The sequence below is a fragment of the Biomphalaria glabrata genome, chromosome 8 (assembly GCF_947242115.1).
Source record: "Biomphalaria glabrata chromosome 8, xgBioGlab47.1, whole genome shotgun sequence".
Taxonomy (NCBI): domain Eukaryota; kingdom Metazoa; phylum Mollusca; class Gastropoda; family Planorbidae; genus Biomphalaria; species Biomphalaria glabrata.
Window position 1 is genome coordinate 35,499,231 of NC_074718.1, and position 25,059 is coordinate 35,524,289.

General features: G+C 36.5%; 1 protein-coding gene across 2 annotated transcripts in view; it reads left to right on the forward strand.

The window, feature by feature from the left end:
• The window catches only part of LOC106056784 (glutamate receptor-like), a 112,437-nt gene that overhangs the window by 21,326 nt on the left and 66,052 nt on the right, over positions 1-25,059 (forward strand). For both annotated transcript variants that reach the window (XM_056039406.1, XM_013213633.2), the window contains exon 2: positions 15,252-15,413. In XM_056039406.1, the coding sequence (XP_055895381.1) occupies positions 15,252-15,413 (162 nt within the window). The remainder of the gene's footprint in view (positions 1-15,251; positions 15,414-25,059) is intronic.

Consider the following 25,059-nt stretch of genomic DNA (forward strand, 5'->3'; position numbering starts at 1 on the left):
TAGAACAATTTTTAAAACTCCATTGTCAATATGAAACACATTATTGAAATGTTGATAGAAATGTGAACAATTAATCAAATAAAGAAACACAAAATATAATTACCTCTTGTGACCTAGTACTATGAATAGGTCATAAGACCAGTGACTTCTGCTGTACTGGCACGTTAGCCCAGGGGTACTTATCGTGGTCTCAAATTATATTACCCAGGCTATTAATTATAGCCTCTACTAACTCTAGCTATACAATTTACTGAGACATATAAATAATAATCAAGTTTAAGGTACAACTAATAATGATAATAATAAAAGATCATAAATAAATACAGATATAAAGGCCAACAAAAGAAAATAATATCATGAAAAAATAAAAATAGTTGGACAGGTTCAGGTCAAAACAATCAAAGGGCCGCCATCACTAAGGCACACTAGTGTCTTATCTCAATAACAAAACGATGGCTTACAATAATAAAGTAGCAAAGATACAGGTCATAACAATCAAAGGACCGTCATCCCTGAGACACACTACTGTCTCGTCTCAAGACAAAAGTTTGTCTTTTAAATACTATTCGACCCTAATCTGGTCTTTACAGTAAAAAGTAAAATCACATACAGGAGAGGATAAGATACTGAGTAGACATATTGTCACATATAATATTTACAGAAACCAACTGATTAATAATAAATAAATATAGTCTACTCAGCTCGTTATCGAAAAACACATTCCCATAACAGTGACACACTCCTCTTCAGTAATATAGTCAGAGCACAATATAAGATTTATGTAAACATTGCGTAGATGCAGTTTAAAATAATATGTAGTGGTCAGCCCATGACTCAAGTGAAAGTGGCAATTGAATAGGCCTACAGGCAACAGAGCTAATAGTGTATTAAAGGGGACTAACTTTTCTTGACAAAAAAGTAACTACCCTTATTATCCCTCTTGTCACACGAAAAAGTGCCCCTAAAGAAAATTCGATTTAAATTTGGAACTTTCAAGGTTAGACTATCTGTGAAATTTCATTGCCTCCGACACTAAAATCAGACTGATGCGCTGCCTTGTCATGGCTACATTCTTATATGCTTGCGAATCTAAGACACTGCAGAACTAGATTGGAGGATCCTAACAATGGAAAGATCTTAAAGGTCCTAGGTATCAAATACGAAGACCGCATCACAAACGAAAAGATTAGAGACAGGATTAGTTCAGTGATCGGACCCCACGATGATCTGCTAACTACTGGCAAAAAAAAAACGCGAACTAAAACTCTATGGCCGTATCTCTAATTCCTTGGGGCAAAAAAACTTGCATAAGGGAACAGTACCAGGAAAAGAAGAAGAGGCAGACAGAAAGCGATGGGAAGATAACATAAAACAATGGAAGGGTTCTGTCTTTGAAAAAGATTCTATCAAAGGCAGAGAGGAAAGGCGAAAGACGGTCAACAGGTTTTGTGTGGTACCCCAACGGTTCAACAGATAAGGGTTAAATGAAGGTTATCTGTGGAATAATTAGCATTGCATAGAGAATGGAAAAAAAACATTTAAAGAATGGCAAAGATTGCAACATTTTAAAATTGATTGTCAGTAAAAGTACAAACTATAATCTATAATATATTTTTTAATTTAGAAAAAGATTTAATAATTAACATAATCAACAATACTGAAGCTAGCATGACTAAAACAACTTCTCTAAGTGTTTCTAGATAGCTGGACTAGCCTGCAACATAGTTGTGCTGTATACTTTCTAGACTGTCGTCACAATAATCCCGGGTGCGACCCCTGCCCGCAGCCATCCCCCAACCACCGTTCTGCGGTAGTTTTTGGGCTAGGATGTAGGCCTAATCATCTTCAGTTCTGAAGGGAAGTCCGAAACATTTAAAAAATACACAACAAAAAAATGTAAAAAGTGGGTTACAGGCTGATACGCAAAATTAGCGGATGGCCCTCGGTGAGAAAGGGGTGATAGTGACTTTATATCGCAAGAAGCTAAGCTTATACACACACATATTTACAGGAGAACTCATACACGCTGTCTCTTGAGCTATACATCAGTGAATACAAGATTCAATTGATAATTTAAATACTTTTGTTTTGTAGATAAATGAACGATGGAACTAGCAGTTGTCTTCAACCATTTTTGGCCTACCACCCCCATTTCGTATATTTTCTTTTTAAAAAACCCGCCACTAAGCAAAATACTGATAAAAATGCGAGAAGACAAATTTGAATGAAATGTCATTTATTTGGTAATTTTAAGCACTAAATCATGTTTGACCATGTATGTTGAAAAAGTTAAAAATAATTTCATTTTCGACCACAGTTTTTGAATTTTACTGAAACATTTCAGTGCAGCCACATCTCTGTTGTGTCTCTTATGTTGACATTCTTTTTACTGAAGACATAATTTTGTAAATCTATTTTTTTCCTGCAACTCAATTGGAACATAAGTAATACATGTTTAGATATTTCATTTATATTTATTTTTTTCTAAATTTATTACTTCCTCGAAGTGAATCGTAATTTCTTCACAGAGCAGTGTTAAATGGATTGCACAGTCAGTCCTCCAATGACCTTAGGAAACAATTCATTTGTCAACAAACAAGTTCTATGAGATTGTAAAACCCTTTAAAATATATATATAATATCTCGATAAAATAAAAAATGATTTAAAAAATGAAAGTCAATTTCTTTCCTTGAGGTCGGAGGTTGTTTTTATTCTTTTACTTTAGATACCTACCATGTAAAACAAATCTATTTTTAGCCTGCTTAAAGTCACTGCCAAACGATGAATCTTCAAGGTTTCTCATAAAAAAAAAAGAAAAAAAAATAATCCAAAGATGTATAAAAGAGCTTAATAAAATGAGAAATACAACTCCCATTCGAAATTCAGCGAACCTTAGTTTAAAATAAGATTTTAAGATTGCTCATCATTTGTTTCACAAAAGTTACAATTTTTATAATTAGATTCAAATAGGAATGAAATTGCCGGCTCGTCAAATTTTAACAAGATGTTGCCTGTGCATCAAATCTCACAATGGGAATAGTGAATAGATCTGGACTCTCTTTATTCTATATTACTTATAAAGCCTTTGTAGTGTCCAACCACAAATGATTAAGCTATATCACTACAGAATTTTAAAATAATTTTTCATCACAATAAAATAAAAGTCTTTTTGTGTCACAGATACATTTTTAATGTTCACTACAATATAAATCAAAACCATGAACTCCAGTGAAGCACAGATTGTGGAACATGTAATTATGACATAGTTAATTATGTCTCAAGTGAAGGGGAGATTATACACATTCAGATAGAACGATTGCGCCCTCAAAAAAAAAACAAACAAAAAAAACTTTATATCGCTTAAAACTTTATATCGCTTAAGGAATGTAATGAGTAAGCAAAGAAATAGACTGGATGTATGATGTAGCCACTAGAAAAGACCCTCGCCTTGCTTTGGTTATTTTAAAGCTTGACATTTCTAATATTGATAGACTGCAGGAGACGCAAAGTTCTCATTAGCTTGATTTCATTTTTAGTGAATTCAGCAATAATAATATTCGTATAAAAATAAATTTACAATGACACTTAAACATAGTAGGCCCTACTATTCACTAACTCATGGCAATAAGATTAGTGTTATCACTACACATCATTTGACATTATGTTTGTATAATAGTTATAAAGTTAACGATCTGTTATTGACAGCATTAAAACTGTAAATGTGGCTTGAATAAAAAATATCTTAAAATAAATACTTTAGGATATTGCTATATGTTCGTGAAGCCGACTGGGTTATATAAGTTCATTCATTTTTATCTGGAGGCAGTTACATCCATATATGTTTAATAATGGGCGAGTTTTCATTGTTAAAATAAAAGGTCCAGTTATTCTAATTGAATGTTGGCTATCCTCCATCCGACGAGCATGACCGAGCCAGAACAGGCGGCATTTTTGAAGGACTGTAGAGATGCTGGGAAAGCCTGTTCGATCAAGGATCTCAGTATTGCACACTCTATTGCACACTCTATTGCACACTCTTTCTTTCCATGTGATTTTCAAGATCTACGACACTTTTATCAAATGAACAAAATATCTATCCACGAATGTTTGTTCAATCAATATATCTCTCATTATAATCTTTCGGTGGATATTTTTCTGTAGGAAATGGAAATAAAAAAAGATGTAATCATATAAATGCTTTGTTTCAATTGGATGATGATTTTTTGTTGTTGACATAAACAAGTGTTGAACAGCAGATCCCCTGACAAAATAAAGTAAAGCTTTGTCTGGTTTGGTCTAGACATCAATGATTACCTTCATGATTACCATGAATGCGATTTAAAAAAAAAACGGACTTATAAAAAAACTGAAAAAAAAAAGACGAAACTTATTTAGAAAATGAGATTTTTGGGGGTTTTGACAATATTTGATAAGCTGCAAATCTGATCTACTCCAGAATAAAATTTTTTTTTTTTGATATGCTACTTGCCGCCTGTTGTGTTTCTTATGGGGTTTTTTTTTTGTTTGTTTTTTTTTGCCACTTATAAACAATGCTTTAAAATATTTCTCTAGCATCAAACATAAAAAACCTCGCTGAACACAGAATATCCGCATAGTGGTGAAAATAATAATATAATCTATAATAATGATAATAATAATAATAATAATAATAATAATAATATTTGATCGGTAAGGATACTCCTCCATATTACAAATACTCACCACAAGAGGTTCTCGAGTCTACGGATCATGTACTGTACTGGGATCGGTCTATTTTGACTGACTAAACGGTAGACTTTAATCGACCTGATTTACTGCTCATCGATAAAAAAGAAAAGGCCGCTACCATTATTGACATCGCCGTACCACTATCTCATAATTTAAAAAAAAAACTGAGCTGGAAAAACAACGAAAATATGGGAACCTAGGCTTGGAGATTAAGCGTTTATGGAAATTATATAAAACAACAGTATACCCCATTGTCATATCAACCGAGGGAATAATAACAACTGACCTCACAGATACCTTCAAGGCCCTTGGCATTCCTAGGTACATTCTCGTTGCCTGTCAGAGGGCGGTACTTCTGCAGACCTGCCACATCACCAGAAAATTTCTCGGTGGAAACTGATAAAGGGACTACGATGAATTTTGTTTCCCTTTAACGAAACTCGACCCTGGCTTCGCCAGAGAATGAATACTCGCTCTTTTATAATAATAATAATAATAATAAGGCTAGTCTTCGAGTCCGAAGATTAATGAGGAATGCAGTATTTCCCGTGGACTTTCATTTAGTTTAAAGAGTGTTCTTGGTCTGCGTGAGCCAATCACCACTTTAAAAATACTTTAGGCAGGCTGGAGACAATGCAGTGATTTATATAAATAGTCCACAAATGACTAGTCGCAATAGAATCTATATTAAAAGGACATATACCATTGATTGACTGACTGATTTATGTATCAAGAGATTTCATCAACTGCGTAAAGATTCGTATGAAATTTCGTGCACAGGTTCCTTTTAATCTTAGTTGCTTTCTAAGACACGGTTTTGACAAATTCGCAGCCTGGACGCCTTAATTCAAACAAAAAAAGCGCAAGGTTTCTATAAAGCTTTTGTATTTTATTTCCATTATTTTCCCAAAAGGCCGCTACCTATTTATAATACATGAATAGGAATAGCTAAATATAATAGGACTTAGTGTTTTAAAAGCATATGTAATGTCTCTTCCCGAAACACAAATATCACACACGGTTTTCACCAAGATTCGAGCTAGGTAGTCCTCGGTTTGGAGGCCAGCCACTTGGCCACTTGGCCATCACCTGGCTTAGCCTAAGTTGTTTATGATGAAAGCTATAAAGAATGAATCTAGAAATGATGACTATCCCGCCATGGCTCAGAAAGTTTAAAGACAACTGCGAGGTGGATAGGGGCCGCGACTATATACAGTTGGTGGTTGCCTCATATCATGTCTAATCCCTCCAGTGTTTCTGATTAGGTCTAATCGCATTTTAAACTACGAACATCTTTTAGAGAGTTTCTCCATAACTAATCATAAATCATTGATCTGTGTAGGTCTCTCAGTCATTTGGATTTTTTTTAAAGAATGCCCGTAATTTATAGTACCCATTAGCCAGTTCAGAAATTGAATTCACTTATACATTAATTATTCAATCAACTTATCTCCGCTCACGAACATATGCACACATTCGAAACTATTTATATCTTAAAGCAGGGATTCTCAGACTGTGGTTCGCGCCCCTTTTGAGGTTTGAATGATGATTTTCCAGGGGTCGACTAAGACTGACCATCAAACATATGGATTTTTTTCTATTTCATCATGTAAAACTTGACATTGTGCAGAATGATTACGTACATTTTAATTGTCCCAACATAAATATTGTTTAACAGTTTAAATTAATGCATAACGCAACGTTACGCCATTGTGGAGTTATAAATATTATTGTAACGTCGAGACGAAATTGAGAAGCAATTTCGTTTATTGTTAATAATATGCCATCGTTTAATACTCTGTGAAGTTCCATGTTATTATTGAAAGTTATGTTTTCAATAAAGAATAATCCATGAAAATAGATCTCGCATAAAAGAATAGATTTCAATAATATAATGATATATTGTTTCGTGATTAAACCTAAAATTTCGACACTGCTTTCCATATATTTACACTGGGGAAACAATGTTATAACATTATCAAATGCACAGTTATTTAAGCTGATGAACAGAGTAATTTTACGGTTAGCGGTGGCCGCAAATTGGGGAATTTTAAAAAAGGGGTCGCCGAGCTTAAAAGGTTGACAACCGCTGTCTTTAAGTAAACCAAAATTTATGTTGACGAAACATTTCAGCTTAAGGAGGAATAAGTGGTGAGACAGTCCTGTTACAAGCAAAAACTCACATATATCTAGTTTAAAACTTTGACATATAATATAATTTAACATAATAATATTATCGCTTTGACTGCAAGCTACAACAACACATGCAACGCTGTAGGTAAACCTTACAACTTGACGCGAGTTATAGCTATCGACATTTTATAGTCCGATGGACGCGTTACAATTGAACACTGCAACCAGCCGTATGTGCTACATTTGAATATTGCAACCAGCCGGAAGTGTTACTGTCGGAGATTTTCATACATGGCAGAAAAACTAAAAAAAAAAAGGTAGATTTTTGGTGCATCCGGTGTAAAAAATAAAGGAAGTCTGGATAATCTGTCTATTGTATAAGGTAGATGTACTTTCTAGCAATGCTGAATCAAAGTTTCTAAGCTCTTCAGTTTGTAGCAGTTTGGAGGCAGCATTCACTCCTTCATCTTAAAACCATAATAATAAGGCTTATCTTCGAGTCCGAAGATCCGTGAAGACCTACATATTTTGCCACACCCAGGGCAAGCATAACCATTGAGCGCTTTCACCAAAAGTGCTTGTGCTCCATCCTGGACATACGGTGGCAAGACCGCACTACAAACAGCGATGTCCTTGCGAACGCCGGTATGGGCAGTATAGACAAACTTCTTACGGTCTAACAGTTACGCTGGGCAGGGCACGTATGCTGTATGGGGGACGAACGTATGCCAAAGGCAATCTTTTTTTAGTGAGCTAAAAGGTGGTCGACGTAGCATAGGCCACTCACGCAAACGCTTCAAAGACCAGCTTAGGCGCCAACTTGCCTTAGATGACATAGAAGAGAGCACCTGGTTGAAAGCGGCCTCAGAACGAGACAGCTGGAGGTCACTCACAAAGGCCGCAGGATACACATTTAAGACCAAGAGAAAATCCGCTGCCGAGGACAGATGCAGACGGAAAAAGAAAATCTACATCTTAAAACCATAGACTATATAAGTGGGCTATTAACTAGAGGTAATAAGGAGATTTATACGAAAATTAGTTGCCCTGTGTTGCTTAAGTACATTGCGACCAGTCGGACGTATTATAAATAAACTTTGCTATCCAGGAGGACGTCACCATCCAAAGTTGCTTGCCTTCATCAGTTTCTACCAGCCCGCAAAAAAACTTTCGGAGTAACTTCGCGCTCTCTACTTAAACGCACTTGCCAGAGTTTACTCTGATCGCCAGGGGGCTAGGGACCGGTTAAAAAGAAATTGGCCAGCAAGCCCCGCGACTACATTAAAAGTTTCTATTAAACACTTTATTTGTCGTGAGCCGTCTCGATGTGAACAATCAAGGAACAAAACTCAATAGTCGCATTCCAGAAGACTGGGGAGGGAACTCTACAGATAAGTCCCTCAAGGGAAATTAAGTTGTTGTTTTTTTTTCCTCAGGAGTCAACTTTGTTATTTTGTTTCAAGTAATTGTGTGTACCTATCTGACACACGACTCTTTGTCTACACATCTAACACACTCCTCTTGTTTTTTACATATCTAACACACTCCTCTTTTTTTTTACACATCTAACACACTCCTCTTTTTTTTTACACATCTAACACACTCCTAACACACTCCTCTTCCCTACACATCTAACACACGCATCTTTCTCTACGTATCTAACACATGAGTCTTTCTGTAAGCATTTTATAGACTTTTTCTACACATCTAATACACGCATCTTTCTCTACGTATCTAACACATGAGTCTTTCTGTAAGCATTTTATAGACTTTTTCTACACATCTAATACACGCATCTTTCTCTACGTATCTAACACATGAGTCTTTCTGTAAGCATTTTATACACTTTTTCTACACATCTAATACACGCATCTTTCTCTACGTATCTAACACATGAGTCTTTCTGTAAGCATTTTATAGACTTTTTCTACACATCTAATACACGCATCTTTCTCTACGTATCTAACACATGAGTCTTTCTGTAAGCATTTTATACACTTTTTCTACACATCTAATACACGCATCTTTCTCTACGTATCTAACACATGAGTCTTTCTGTAAGCATTTTATACACTTTTTCTACACATCTAATACACGCATCTTTCTCTACGTATCTAACACATGAGTCTTTCTGTAAGCATTTTATACACTTTTTCTACACATCTAATACACGCATCTTTCTCTACGTATCTAACACATGAGTCTTTCTGTAAGCATTTTATACACTTTTTCTACACATCTAATACACGCATCTTTCTCTACGTATCTAACACATGAGTCTTTCTGTAAGTATTTTATACACTTTTTCTACACATCTAATACACGCATCTTTCTCTACGTATCTAACACATGAGTCTTTCTGTAAGCATTTTATACACTTTTTCTACACATCTAATACACGCATCTTTCTCTACGTATCTAACACATGAGTCTTTCTGTAAGTATTTTATACACTTTTTCTATACATCTAATACACGCATCTTTCTATAAGGATTTTACACACTGCTATTTCTCTACACATTTAACACGCGCCTTTTTCGGTAAGGAATGACACACTATTTTTTTCTCTACACATCTAACACACGCTTCTTTCTGTAAGTATTTTACACACTCCTTTTCATTACACATCTAACATGCCTATGTCTGTACGGATTTTATAAACTCGTTTTTCTCTCCACATCTAACAATGCTCGATTTCTGTGCGAATTTACATACTTCTTTTTCTCTACAAATCTAACACACGCTTCTTCCTGTACGGATTTTACACACCGCTGTTTCCCTACACACCTGACACGCGTCTGTTTCTTTTACATATAGCACATGTAATGTTTTGTACACATCTAACACACTTGGATTTATGTACTAATATACAAAGTGTGTTTCTTCCTTTGACTTAAAGCAACGAGACAAAGTTAAACAAAATGGCAATAGTACTGTTCTGATTGACCAACTGTAGATTTACCAACACGGACGCATTTTGACTAATGTGGTGCAGTGGAAAAGTGCTTGCTAAATAAAACAGTAGATTTAATCGAACATGGAAAGTAATTATTGATTGGTGTTGAATTTTCCTAAGTGTCTAGATCTAGTTATCAGGGCTGACGCATATGTTACACGTAAAACACACGTGACTCACCAGAGTGCTACACGCGAGACTCAGCTATTGCTAGCGGTATCGCAATTAAAAAGAAAACATAAACAAGAAAAGTATAAAAATACTATTTAAGAAAATAAATAAAGATTATAGTAAGTGTAATTGTATTAATTAGTCTGGATCAGTCATGTCATTAATTTGTTTAGTAGATCTAGACTACCATTCATATATTTGTGCGATTAGAAATATTTTTACTAAATTGTTTTTGTTTAGCGCAATTTTAGAACGCCAGACTGAAAAGATGTGTTTTTGTACTGAGTTATTATTACTGAAGTCTACGTTTACCACATTTATTTCATTTGATCTTTGTAATAAAAATTCGATTTAGTATTGTTTATATTTATAGAGCAGTTATTCAAGTTATTTAAAGTTTTTGAAGTAAAATATAATATGCCTAAGCGTGTTAGTTGTCTACCAGCAGTTTGGTGCTACGATTCAACGACCGTCCACAACACGCTTACAAGCTTTTTACCAGACAGACAGAGTGAGTTGATATAAGCTTTATAAAAGCATAGGTGCTTATTGAAATAAAGGTTACATTTATAAATAAATAGGTGGGCTTAAAATTGTATTCACACATAGATATCGTAAGGCTAACATTACGCGTTGATTCCTTATTGATAGTCTGATTCTGTGATATATATCTGCTCGTGTAAATCCAGTGTGTGCACATTTTAGGGTAAGTTAATTTAATAGCCTACTACTCCAGCCTTACATTGGCATAGAGAAGTAATATAATGGCCTACTACTCCAGCCTTACATTGGCATAGAGAAGTAATATAATGGCCTACTACTCCAGCCTTACATTGGCATAGAGAAGTAATATAATAGCCTACTACTCCAGCCTTACATTGGCATGGAGAAGTAATATAATGGCCTACTACTCCAGCCTTACATTGGCATAGAGAAGTAATATAATGGCCTACTACTCCAGCCTTACATTGGCATAGAGAAGTAATATAATGGCCTACTACTCCAGCCTTACATTGGCATAGAGAAGTAATATAATGGCCTACTACTCCAGCCTTACATTGGCATAGAGAAGTAATATAATAGCCTACTACTCCAGCCTTACATTGGCATAGAGAAGTAATATAATGGCCTACTACTCCAGCCTTACATTGGCATAGAGAAGTAATATAATAGCCTACTACTCCAGCCTTACATTGGCATAGAGAAGTACTATAATGGCCTACTACTCCAGCCTTACATTGGCATAGAGAAGTAATATAATAGCCTACTACTCCAGCCTTACATTGGCATAGAGAAGTAATATAATGGCCTACTACTCCAGCCTTACATTGGCATAGAGAAGTAATATAATAGCCTACTACTCCAGCCTTACATTGGCATGGAGAAGTAATATAATGGCCTACTACTCCAGCCTTACATTGGCATAGAGAAGTAATATAATAGCCTACTACTCCAGCCTTACATTGGCATGGAGAGGTAATATAATGGCCTACTACTCCAGCCTTACATTGGCATAGAGAAGTAATATAATGGCCTACTACTCCAGCCTTACATTGGCATAGAGAAGTAATATAATGGCCTACTACTCCAGCCTTACATTGGCATAGAGAAGTAATATAATGGCCTACTACTCCAGCCTTACATTGGCATAGAGAAGTAATATAATAGCCTACTACTCCAGCCTTACATTGGCATAGAGAAGTAATATAATGGCCTACTACTCCAGTCTTACATTGGCATAGAGAAGTAATATAATGGCCTACTACTCCAGCCTTACATTGGCATAGAGAAGTAATATAATAGCCTACTACTCCAGTCTTACATTGGCATAGAGAAGTAATATAATAGCTTACTACTCCAGCCTTACATTGGCATAGAGAGGTACTATAATGGCCTACTACTCCAGCCTTACATTGGCATGGAGAAATACTATAATGGCCTACTACTCCAGCCTTACATTGGCATAGAGAAGTAATATAATGGCCTACTACTCCAGCCTTACATTGGCATAGAGAAGTAATATAATGGCCTACTACTCCAGCCTTACATTGGCATGGAGAGGTACTATAATGGCCTACTACTCCAGCCTTACATTGGCATAGAGAAGTAATATAATGGCCTACTACTCCAGCCTTACATTGGCATAGAGAAGTAATATAATGGCCTACTACTCCAGCCTTACATTGGCATGGAGAGGTAATATAATAGCCTACTACTCCAGCCTTACATTGGCATAGAGAAGTAATATAATGGCCTACTACTCCAGCCTTACATTGGCATGGAGAGGTACTATAATGGCCTACTACTCCAGCCTTACATTGGCATGGAGAGGTACTATAAAAGCCTACTACTCCAGCCTTACATTGGCATAGAGAAGTAATATAATGGCCTACTACTCCAGCCTTACATTGGCATAGAGAAGTAATATAATGGCCTACTACTCCAGCCTTACATTGGCATAGAGAAGTACTATAATGGCCTACTACTCCAGCCTTACATTGGCATGGAGAAGTACTATAATGGCCTACTACTCCAGCCTTACATTGGCATAGAGAGGTACTATAATGGCCTACTACTCCAGCCTTACATTGGCATGGAGAAGTACTATAATGGCCTACTACTCCAGCCTTACATTGGCATGGAGAGGTAATATAATAGCCTACTACTCCAGCCTTACATTGGCATAGAGAAGTAATATAATGGCCTACTACTCCAGCCTTACATTGGCATGGAGAGGTACTATAATGGCCTACTACTCCAGCCTTACATTGGCATGGAGAGGTAATATAATAGCCTACTACTCCAGCCTTACATTGGCATAGAGAAGTAATATAATAGCCTACTACTCCAGCCTTACATTGGCATAGAGAGGTACTATAATAGCCTACTACTCCAGCCTTACATTGGCATGGAGAGGTAATATAATGGCCTACTACTCCAGCCTTACATTGGCATGGAGAGGTAATATAATGGCCTACTACTCCAGCCTTACATTGGCATAGAGAAGTAATATAATAGCCTACTACTCCAGCCTTACATTGGCATAGAGAAGTAATATAATAGCCTACTACTCCAGCCTTACATTGGCATAGAGAAGTAATATAATAGCCTACTACTCCAGCCTTACATTGGCATAGAGAAGTAATATAATGGCCTACTACTCCAGCCTTACATTGGCATAGAGAAGTAATATAATAGCCTACTACTCCAGCCTTACATTGGCATAGAGAAGTAATATAATAGCCTACTACTCCAGCCTTACATTGGCATAGAGAAGTAATATAATGGCCTACTACTCCAGCCTTACATTGGCATAGAGAAGTAATATAATAGCCTACTACTCCAGCCTTACATTGGCATAGAGAAGTAATATAATAGCCTACTACTCCAGCCTTACATTGGCATAGAGAAGTAATATAATAGCCTACTACTCCAGCCTTACATTGGCATAGAGAGGTAATATAATGGCCTACTACTCCAGCCTTACATTGGCATAGAGAAGTAATATAATAGCCTACTACTCCAGCCTTACATTGGCATAGAGAAGTAATATAATGGCCTACTACTCCAGTCTTACATTGGCATAGAGAAGTAATATAATGGCCTACTACTCCAGCCTTACATTGGCATAGAGAAGTAATATAATGGCCTACTACTCCAGCCTTACATTGGCATAGAGAAGTAATATAATAGCCTACTACTCCAGCCTTACATTGGCATAGAGAAGTAATATAATGGCCTACTACTCCAGCCTTACATTGGCATAAAGAAGTACTATAATGGCCTACTACTCCAGCCTTACATTGGCATGGAGAAGTAATATAATGGCCTACTACTCCAGCCTTACATTGGCATAGAGAAGTAATATAATGGCCTACTACTCCAGCCTTACATTGGCATAGAGAAGTAATATAATGGCCTACTACTCCAGCCTTACATTGGCATAGAGAAGTACTATAATGGCCTACTACTCCAGCCTTACATTGGCATAGAGAAGTAATATAATGGCCTACTACTCCAGCCTTACATTGGCATGGAGAGGTACTATAATGGCCTACTACTCCAGCCTTACATTGGCATAGAGAAGTAATATAATAGCCTACTACTCCAGCCTTACATTGGCATAGAGAAGTAATATAATGGCCTACTACTCCAGCCTTACATTGGCATAGAGAAGTAATATAATGGCCTACTACTCCAGCCTTACATTGGCATAGAGAGGTAATATAATGGCCTACTACTCCAGCCTTACATTGGCATAGAGAAGTAATATAATGGCCTACTACTCCAGCCTTACATTGGCATGGAGAAGTACTATAATGGCCTACTACTCCAGCCTTACATTGGCATAGAGAAGTAATATAATAGCCTACTACTCCAGCCTTACATTGGCATAGAGAAGTAATATAATGGCCTACTACTCCAGCCTTACATTGGCATAGAGAAGTAATATAATGGCCTACTACTCCAGCCTTACATTGGCATAGAGAAGTACTATAATGGCCTACTACTCCAGCCTTACATTGGCATAGAGAAGTAATATAATGGCCTACTACTCCAGTCTTACATTGGCATAGAGAAGTAATATAATAGCCTACTACTCCAGCCTTACATTGGCATGGAGAGGTAATATAATGGCCTACTACTCCAGCCTTACATTGGCATGGAGAGGTAATATAATGGCCTACTACTCCAGCCTTACATTGGCATGGAGAAGTACTATAATGGCCTACTACTCCAGCCTTACATTGGCATGGAGAAGTACTATAATGGCCTACTACTCCAGCCTTACAGGGGATGGAGAAGTAATATAATGGCCTACTACTCCAGCCTTACATTGGCATAGAGAAGTAATATAATGGCCTACTACTCCAGCCTTACAGGGGATAGAGAAGTAATGTCCAGTGGACGTTTTCCTATAAGGGACCACATTTTTACCAAGCTCATATCAACTCAATTCCTCTGTCTTTCCCTGGTGATATCTTTGACACTTACCATTCTAGGATCAAGTTGAAACTTGGCACAATTATTCATTGACAATGACAGCACACGAATCAATAAAAAGTTAGCCACGTATTTAATTCATTAGTGGTAATTATTATTTAAAAAAAAACAATCATACAGCATTTAGAGAATTGCAGTTATTTAATGGTTATTTCCCTTATTTAAGTTTTTAAAGTACTTATTTTTACATCCTGCGTGTTATTAATTTTTTTTCCCGCCCTTACAACTGAAATCAGTCGAACATGCTTTAAATTTCAGGAGGCATATTTGACAAGAGATCTGTCCAGACATTAACGGCCTTCAGGCACGAGGTGCACCTGTTGAACACGGCCTACAGCGGCAACAGATTCTTCCGGTACAGGCTGAGGAATGACACCACGGTGCTGGACGTCACAGACAGTTTCGCCGTCAGCAACGCATGTAAGTGACTTCTGGTTCTGGACTTATCACTCTTAAGTGAGTTTAAGATGGCGGTGTTAGGCAAATTATTATATTCATTTGATTATAAATCTAGTTACAGTTCGTCATAGTGCTTATTCTAAATCATTTCTGGAGAAAAGCAAAAGGAAACATAATTTCTTTATGGTAGATTTTCACGCTAAAGTTAATCCCAGTAATCTGCTCTTTGTTTATCTTATCTTATATGATATATACATATGATGACGATTTAGATTTGCAAGACCCCGTTCACGTTATTTAAACAATAAAATGCAGTGAATTAGAAAAAGAAGAGAACTCGATATGAAGCAATGTGGTGGCGATATAAAGGGAATCAAAGAAAACAAATGTAAGAGAATGGGATAAAAAGAGTTTTAAGAAAAAAGTGTAAAATACTGTCAGTAACAAGGTTGACACCTTATTAAAAGATTACTGTAGCGAACACAATTATATAAATAGTTTGGGCTATAAGAAAAGAAGCTTAGAATTTTGAATGTTCTACTAAAATGTTTAGAAAATTTATACCTGGCTTATCCTCTTAACTAGACTTTCGTATTCTAGACACTGGTTACACCAACAAGCTTGCAATTTATAAATTAGCCTTCATGTATGATCATGATAACCTTATCTTATTATCTTATATACTACAGACGTTACTTCAAAAAAGAAGATAATTACGTCCTACGCGTCATGCATTTAGTCATGCATATATAAGAGATAAAGAGAGAGTGATAATGAGAGAGAAAGATTTAATGTAACTATAAGGGAATGCGGAGGCGCAGTGGCTGAGCGGTAAAGCGCTTGGCTACCGAAACCAGGGGTCCGGGGCTCAAAACCCTGATGAAGACTGGAATTTTTAATTTCGGCATTTTCGGGCGCCACCCAGCTCTAATGGGTACCTGACAATAGTTGGGGAAAAGTAAAGGCGGTTAGTCGTTGTGTTGGCCACATTGCACCTTCGTTAACTGTGGCCACAGAAACAGATTACCTTTACATCAACTGCCCTATAAACTACAAGTTCTGAATGGGGACTTTTAAGTAATAAGGAAATGTAGAAGGCTGTCTGTTCACGTGTTCATCGCTCTGGACTGTCATCTCGATTGTCCCGGGTTCAAACCCTACCCGCCGTTATCCTACGCCGACTGAGGGAAGTTTGGGCTCAGACATAATCATCCGAAAGGAACCTCCGAAACATGTTCAACAAACACGGAATGAGAGAAAGATTAAAGAGAGCGAGAGAAAGAAAATGAGAAAGAGAGATAGAGAAGGCGAAAGAGAGAGAGAGAGTACTGTAACAGACAAAAAAAAAAAGAAAATGATGCATGGATTAAAGAGATTGAAAAAGAATCATGCAATGTGTTTATCCACCGTATCGAGATCTATCTTGCCCGTAAAAAAATTTATCATTTCAAGTCTGCACACTTTAAGTAAACAATTTGAACGATAAATGACGTCATCGTCACGTGATGTTTTGTTTATCTGCTATGTGAAAATTTAAGGCTAGAAATGTACTTTTAGCTGTTGCTTAAAACAATTTTTACGTTTATTAGATAAATATATTTCCTACTACAGAGTTAATGTTTATACAATACATAGATTGTCCATCGTGATACGATAATGACCGTTTAGTCATCTAGGGGGCTGAGGGATTTGAACACCCGTCCAATAAACGTTATTATAAATAAAATTAAAACCAAATTTCTGTCTTGTCACAAGCAAACTACTTTTGAACAAGAAAATATTTTGAAAAAAGTACTTTAAAAACTGTAAAGGCTTATACGAAGTGTTATTGTATCAATTAGTTTGGATCAGTCATGTAATTAAATTTTTAATAGATCTAGACCAACAGCAATTAACAATATTTTTACAAAGCTTATATCAGTTCACTCTGTCTGGCTGGTATAAAAGTTTGTACACGTAATTTCTCCGACACCCAATCTCTGATCTAGCTGAAATTTTGCGCAATTATTTCTTTTACCCTGACTACACAAGAATTTAAAAAAATAAACTAATTATTTCATTAACTATTGGTAATTCATTCTTTTGTTTGGTATATCGAACAAGGGAAAGAAATAGTGCTTGATTGAAGTATAAGCTGAATTAGACCCCTTTATAAGTCGCCGATCTAAATTCAAATAAACAATATATATATACTAGTCATAAGTACCTTACTAGCAGAGTGGTTAGCACCTCAGCCCGGGAGGCGTGAGCAACGAGTTTGAACTCAGGTCTGTGTGGGTGGACGCGAGTCTAGAAAACGACTCTACTGATTTTCATATAGATTTGACAGTTGCTGTATATCGTTTAGAGAAGAATTACTAGCTCGTTGACCACAATGCGAAAACTTGAGTGAACTTGAGTTTGACGGTTATAATTTTCAAAATAAATGAAATTAATTTAAATTTGGCTAGAGAATAAGAAAATATTTTTCTTTGTTTTTTAAATCTTACATTTATTAGGCAAAGGAATAGCTCTATAAGATGTAAAAAAAAACCCTGCCATTTTTACAAATGTTTTTCTTGTTACAATACTTCTATTCAGCTCGTAACTTCGTGGAAACTTCCTGGAACCTTCAGAGAACATTGAAGCGGATCTAGAAAACGGCTCTAACGATTTTCCTAGAAATTGGACAGTTGTTGTATATTTTTTGGAAATAATTACTAACTCGTTGGCCCCACTGGGAAAACTCTGGGTTAACCAGTATAATTTTTAAGGAAAAAAAATTATATTCATTTGGCTATAGAACAAGAAAACATTTGTAGGCATTATTCGTTGAAGAGTTTAATACATTAATTTGCGCATCGTCTTCTAAGTCTCGATCTAAAGCAGGGGTTCTCAACCTGTGGATCGCGACGATTTGCCAGGGGTCGCCTAAGACGATCGAAAATATGGATTGTTTTTGTCCTATTGCTGTATGGGTGTGTTGTGGTGGTTGGGGGGGGGGGTCGCGACATAGTGAGGGATTGTAAAAAGGGGTCGCCGAGCTTAAAAGGTTGAGAACCGCTGATCTAAAGACTTATCATTGGAATATTATAAAGTGTAGCTGATCTATATATTCGCTTAACCAGGATTCCTCCTCGGGAGGATGGGGAGAATGTAACGGGTAAAAATATTCCATTGTTTTGTAATAAAACATTCATTATTTAGTAATAATAGACAAACAATCGCTCTTTAAGTTGTATAAAGGATGTATTTGAACAAAAAAATGAAACTATTTTTGTATGTTTTTTTTTAAATTTCAATATGCAAGTATGCTGCTAGTAGGCTATATAAAATACTAATGTATAACTGTAGTCCACAGTTTGTGCATCTATAGAATAATATATATGATACTAACCTATAGAAACAGGATCTAATTATAGATTTATCTGTGTATGTTTAAGCTTACATTCAAACTAACGCAAATTCTGTAGGACCGTAAGAAATACCGGCCTTATATTGTTTGTTAATCGTCAAGTGTGTATAAGGATTCATGTTTGCAAATTGCACGATATTAGTGTAATAGATATTCCGTTGTTTTTACGGAAAGTTTGTCTGTAGAAGATTTATAAAAGGATCCCATTAGTGAGATAATATTAAACAGTTTTTATGGGCTTGCTTCGTTCATAGTGGTTCTTTCGACGGCCTTCTTGGCAGATCAGCTAATGGCTACAATATTTTGAGAACCTTGTTGAAACCTTTTACTGAACATTCTACATAGCAAGGGAGGAAAGATCTAGAGGCTCTGAACACGTTTAGCGATGATTGCATTGTACGTGATAGGCAATGAATTCAGTGCACATGTTAGGCAATGAATTCAGTGCACATGTTAGGCAATGATAGCACTGTACATGTAAGGCAATGATTGTTATGTACATGATAGACAATGATAGCAATGATAGGTAAAGATTGCACTGTACATGTTAGGCAATGTACATGTTAGGTGATGTAAATGTTATGCATTGAATGTTACAGCGCCTTGAGCCTACATTTTGTTTGTTAACAGCGCTTTATAAATAAAATTAATTATTAATTATTGAATTCAGTGCAAATGTTAGGCAATGATTGCAATGGTAGGCAATAATTGTTATGTACATGTTAGGCGAAGCACATGTTAGGCAATGAATGCAATGCACATGTTAGGCAATGATTGCAATGCACATGTTAGGCAATTAATGCAATGCACATGTTAGGCAATGAATGCTATGTGCATGATAGGCAATGTAGGCGATGTTCAACTAAGTGAGTGGGGTTACTTAGCTTCGTTAGCGCAAATGATGTTTGAAAAGTACCTTGGTATTCGTCATTGTATCCAAACGTCTCATAAAAACCTTAAAAAATCACATTAGCCTCTTGCACTGGCTAAGGCTTTTATTCCTACACCATATTAGAGATCTATATCTCAGCAAACTAAAGCCTGTCAAGGACACCACTCCCCTTAGCAACAGTGAGATAGAGGACACATTCGATTCTAACAGCCACTCATGCCTTGAAAGCCTATGATTATTTCCCATTCCCCCCTTCCCAAAAAAAATAAAAATAAAAAGATTACAGATAAAGCCAATCCAGATAGAATTCTTATATAAGGACAAGTTCTTGAGTGCCCGAACACTTAACTATTGTTATTTTAGATCTTACACAGCGGCCCCAACCCAGAAATATTTTAAGAGTGACACCGGAACACTTTTTTTTTGTGTGGCTTTAACCATTGCTATAACAGATAGAAAGATATTATAAAAATTTTTTTTTAAAAGCTGTATAAAAATTTTTTTCAGTAATAAAAACTAGGATTCTAGATCTAGTAATGTTGTGATGAATGAATAAAAAAATACGAAACAAAAATCAAAACGCAGACTAATAGGTTATTGAACGAGAGAATGTAAGGGAGACGACTTCGACTGTAAGAGGGGCTAGTGATATGAACCATTCGATGTCATTATTACGTAAATTTATTTCTTTTTTTCTTCAGTAATATTTTTTTAATGAGATGATTTTATTTCCATAAATAAGAAAATTTGCCTTACAAAATATTCGCTTCAATATCACTTATGGCTACATTTATTATACACTATGGAGTGGATATTTGTTTTTCAACGTGTAATGCTTTACAACTGTAATGATGGAAGGTAGTACCATACAATGATATAGTCAGTCTCTTACAATAAAACGCTAATTTAGTCATTTTAACCTAGTGGCTGATAACTTAAGTTGCTTATTGGATGCAAGGCCCACCCCTGACGTAGAATGTTGTAAACATGTAATGTAACCCATTTTACCATGCAAGGACAGTCCCGATTGGTGAGTTTCTAGAGCTGGTCCTCCTTGATAAGATGAATCCTTGTGAAGATAAGTATTTCATTTTTTAAATTCTCTTTTCAGAACTTGAGATATATGTGGCAGATGATGTAAAGGTCATCTCTTTCTGTGGTCCGCGGTTAACGAGGGTATCATGTGGCCAGCACAAGGACCAACCGCCTTTACTTTTCCTCAACTAATGTCAGATGCCCATAAGAGCTTGGTGGGCTAGAAGATGCCTTAAAGATCCCGAAAGTAAAAATCCCAGTCCTCATCAGTATTTGAACCCGGGACCCCCGAAGCCAAGCGCCTTACCACTCAGCCACCGCGCCTCCGAAGATAGGTATATTTAATTGAACCTGAGGGGCACCATTATGGGTACATATTTTTGTGTATAGCTGGCATCCTTCTACTGTGCAATGACTTTGTCTCTACTCGTAGATAGAACTATGAATGCTTGGGCATACTACATGATGGGAACGGTAACCCACCCAGCCCCCATCCAGCTGTTACCGGTAATGGAATGGCGAACACTCGATACAGACAGGGATCATCAGCGTCGCTGTGTCTGCCAGGATGCTTCACCGTGTGCTGCAGGTTGCCCAGGGACCAACAACTCCTGACGTTTCCTCTGGATCAACTCCCGAAACCTTTCCCGTGTTTGAGTATATCCGCAAAGCAACAGAGGCGTTAAATTTAAAAGATAGTAGGTAGATGTTTATTACTGTGCTGGATAGTAGATGTTTATTACTGTGCTGGACATATAAGGTCTTTGTTAAAAATTGAACGCCACTTGACACTCGACGTTAGTATTTTGGTCCAGTACACGGTTCTGTTCGGCACTCGAAATTTTTGTCTACATTGCAAGATGAAGCGGAAGAGGTTCAATTCCTTGGGACTCAAACATTTATTTTCGACGATGCTTCCCGTGACAGCTCTACTTTAGGAATCTACTAGACATCCTGTGTCATATGTCACTTAAAATACGACACGACAGTACGCCACATAATCAATATGCCATCTCGGATTCATTAAGGCATCATGAACATTTATTAAAAACCTTAATTCCTTTCTAGGCCAGACGATTCCCGGGACCAGTGGCGTAGCTAGCGTGAGGGGAGGAGGGGGAGAATTTGAAAATCCCCCCGGAAAATCCCCCAAAGGAGTGTTTTTTACATTAAAAATTAAATATTACGCTAAATGCAGGGGCCCTCAAAGATGTCAAGCCCCCTCGGGCCCCCAAACTATGGAAAATTCCTAGCTACGCCCCTGCCCGGGACTCTCCTTTGACAAAGAAATCTTTCAATCTTTCACCAAGCCTGAACAGTGGGAAGATGACCCGGATCACGTGTGGTACCCCAACGCCTCATAGATGCAAGAGACAGATGACAAGAATGGCACCGATTACCTTAACGTTGATAAATGTATTGCGCCAAGACTTGTAAGGTCATCAGCGGCTCTGAGTCGCAATAATGCATCGTCCCATCATCGCGTAGGACCGAGCATAGAAAATTAACTTTGTTATCAGTGAGCGTCAGAGCTGCTAATACATTTTCATTGGAGAATTAATCTTTACTGCTGTCTGACGGTTCTTTTCGGAAATTCTAAGACTCTGTTGGACATCTTGAATATAAAATGTTGAGCTCTAATGGACAATAGAAAAAAAAACTGATATAACACAGTATTGGCTTCAACGGTTTATTTGTGGCTATAATAGAATTTTGTTTTTTCGTTTTATATTAAGAAGTGCGTTTGCATTTATCAAGCTTACATCAGCTCACTCCGTCTATCTGTCTGTCTGTCTGTCTGGGCGAGATCTTAAACACGTTATTTCTCCAATTTCCCAATATCGGATCAAGTTAAAACTTTGCTTAATTATTCATTGTCGATGACAACATATGAACCAATCAAAACAATCAACAATTAGCTAATACATTAGTCGTAATTGATGAATTTTTTTTTTATATGGAAAGTATAGGCCTACTAAGCAAAGGGAAATAAGCCTTGCAATAATGAGAGATGCGGCCTCGATTGAATAGAGCTCTCCCCTTAAGCGCAAACTGACAACCAAGCACAGACAGTGACCCACAACAATAATCAGGGACAGTTCACTTAATATTAGCGAGGTTTTTTTTTTCTTTTAAGTATTTTTTTTTATAGATTGCACTTGTTTTAAATAATTAAAAAGATGCCCAGTAGATCAGTGCCTGCATGTTTAATGATTACAAGATGGAGAACGCGTATAGTTGGAAACTATGGCAGCGCTCATCGATTTGGTTTAAGAATGACACTATTATTGAAAGGCACTAACTGATCTGACTGTCCTCCTGATCATGCTGACATTACAGGGCAAGCGATAGGTGACCGGACTATTAAATGATGTCAATAGAAGTCTGGGTCACGGATGAACAACATTATGTTTTGAAATCTCTGCTCGGAACAAACCTGTTATTATTATTATTATTTAATCAGTAGTTATTTTCTAAGCTCACATGCTATGCAAGATCTATATGTGTATATTAAAAAGTTAAAATGGCCTAAAAAGAAATAAATACAAATAGTCTGAGAGTTAAGAAGAAAACGCAATCAATTGACAGTACGAATAGAATTGAAGTTATATGTTAAAAAGTTTAAAAAAATAAGAAAGCCTGGAGTTGTAGATTCTAGACTATTCGAAAATTTCTATTCAATTCAAGCCAGATATTCCATGTTCTTAAACACATGGAAATACGAAATTGACTTTCAATTTTTTGGGGTCTAAGTCTTGCTTGTATCACTTGTATGAGTTGGTCTATCACACATCTTCATGGTCTTACTAGTATGTCATGAGAAAATATAACTTATAGAATGTTATCTAACCACAGTAAAGTGAATCATTTAGTCAGACATCTTTAGTTTTTTTTTTTTTTTTTAATTTTATTATTCAGAAGTTCCCTCTGTGTTAGTTTATTGACTCTCATGAACAGATTAGAGAACCTATCTCGCATAATTTATGAATACTAAAATTTCATGTATATTTTTATTCCACATATTGGAACAAGATATACAGTTTAGATTTGGTCCCTAAAAGCTTTCTTTTTCTTTTACAAGAGTCGAGTTGTTTCGCAATATGTTTTATTCTTTCACTCACGCTTCACACAATAACTCAGTGGCCAAATTGTAACTCATTGTAAAGCATATTGCAGCAACGACCTGTATTAGTAAAACAAGAAACCCTTATATAAATCTCTTACTGTTTAGTGTTTATAGCACACGGATCCTTCAAATCCTATCAACAACCAATCTCACAGATCATACCTATTAACAACCAATCTCACAGATCATACCTAACAACAACCAATCTCACAGATCATACCTATTAACGACCAATCTCACAGATCATACATATTAACAACCAATCTCACAGATCATACCTATCAACAACCAATCTCACAGATCATACCTATCAACAACCAATCTCACAGATCATACCTATTAACGACCAATCTCACAGATCATACCTATTAACGACCAATCTCACAGATCATACCTATCAACAACCAATCTCACAGATCATACCTATTAACGACCAATCTCACAGATCATACCTATCAACAACCAATCTCACAGATCATACCTATCAACAACCAATCTCACAGATCATACCTATTAACAACCAATCTCACAGATCATACCTATTAACGACCAATCTCACAGATCATATCTATCAACAACCAATCTCACAGATCATACCTATCAACAACCAATCTCACAGATCATACCTATTAACGACCAATATCACAGATCATACATATTAACAACCAATCTTACAGATCATACCTGTTAACAACCAATCTCACAGATCATACCTAACAACAACCAATCTCACAGATCATACCTAACAACAACCAATCTCACAGATCATAGCTAACAACAACCAATCTCACAGATCATACCTATCAACGACCAATCTCACAGATCATACCTAACAACAACCAATCTCACAGATCATACCTAACAACAACCAATCTCTCAGATCATACCTAACAACAACCAATCTCACAGATCATACCTATCAACGACCAATCTCACAGATCATACCTATCAACGACCAATCTCACAGATCATACCTATCAACGACCAATCTCACAGATCATACCTATCAACGACCAATCTCACAGATCATACCTATCAACGACTCTATTAGTCAAACTAGTCAACGTCAACACTGGTCCAATCCCTCAGGCCAAAAAGTTCATTTATTCAGTCTGTCATCAATTCTGTTACAAATTACTTCAACAATGTTAAATTATTATTTTTTATTTTATTTAATAGCTATACTAAAGAAGTTAACCTGTTAGCATTAAAAAAAAAT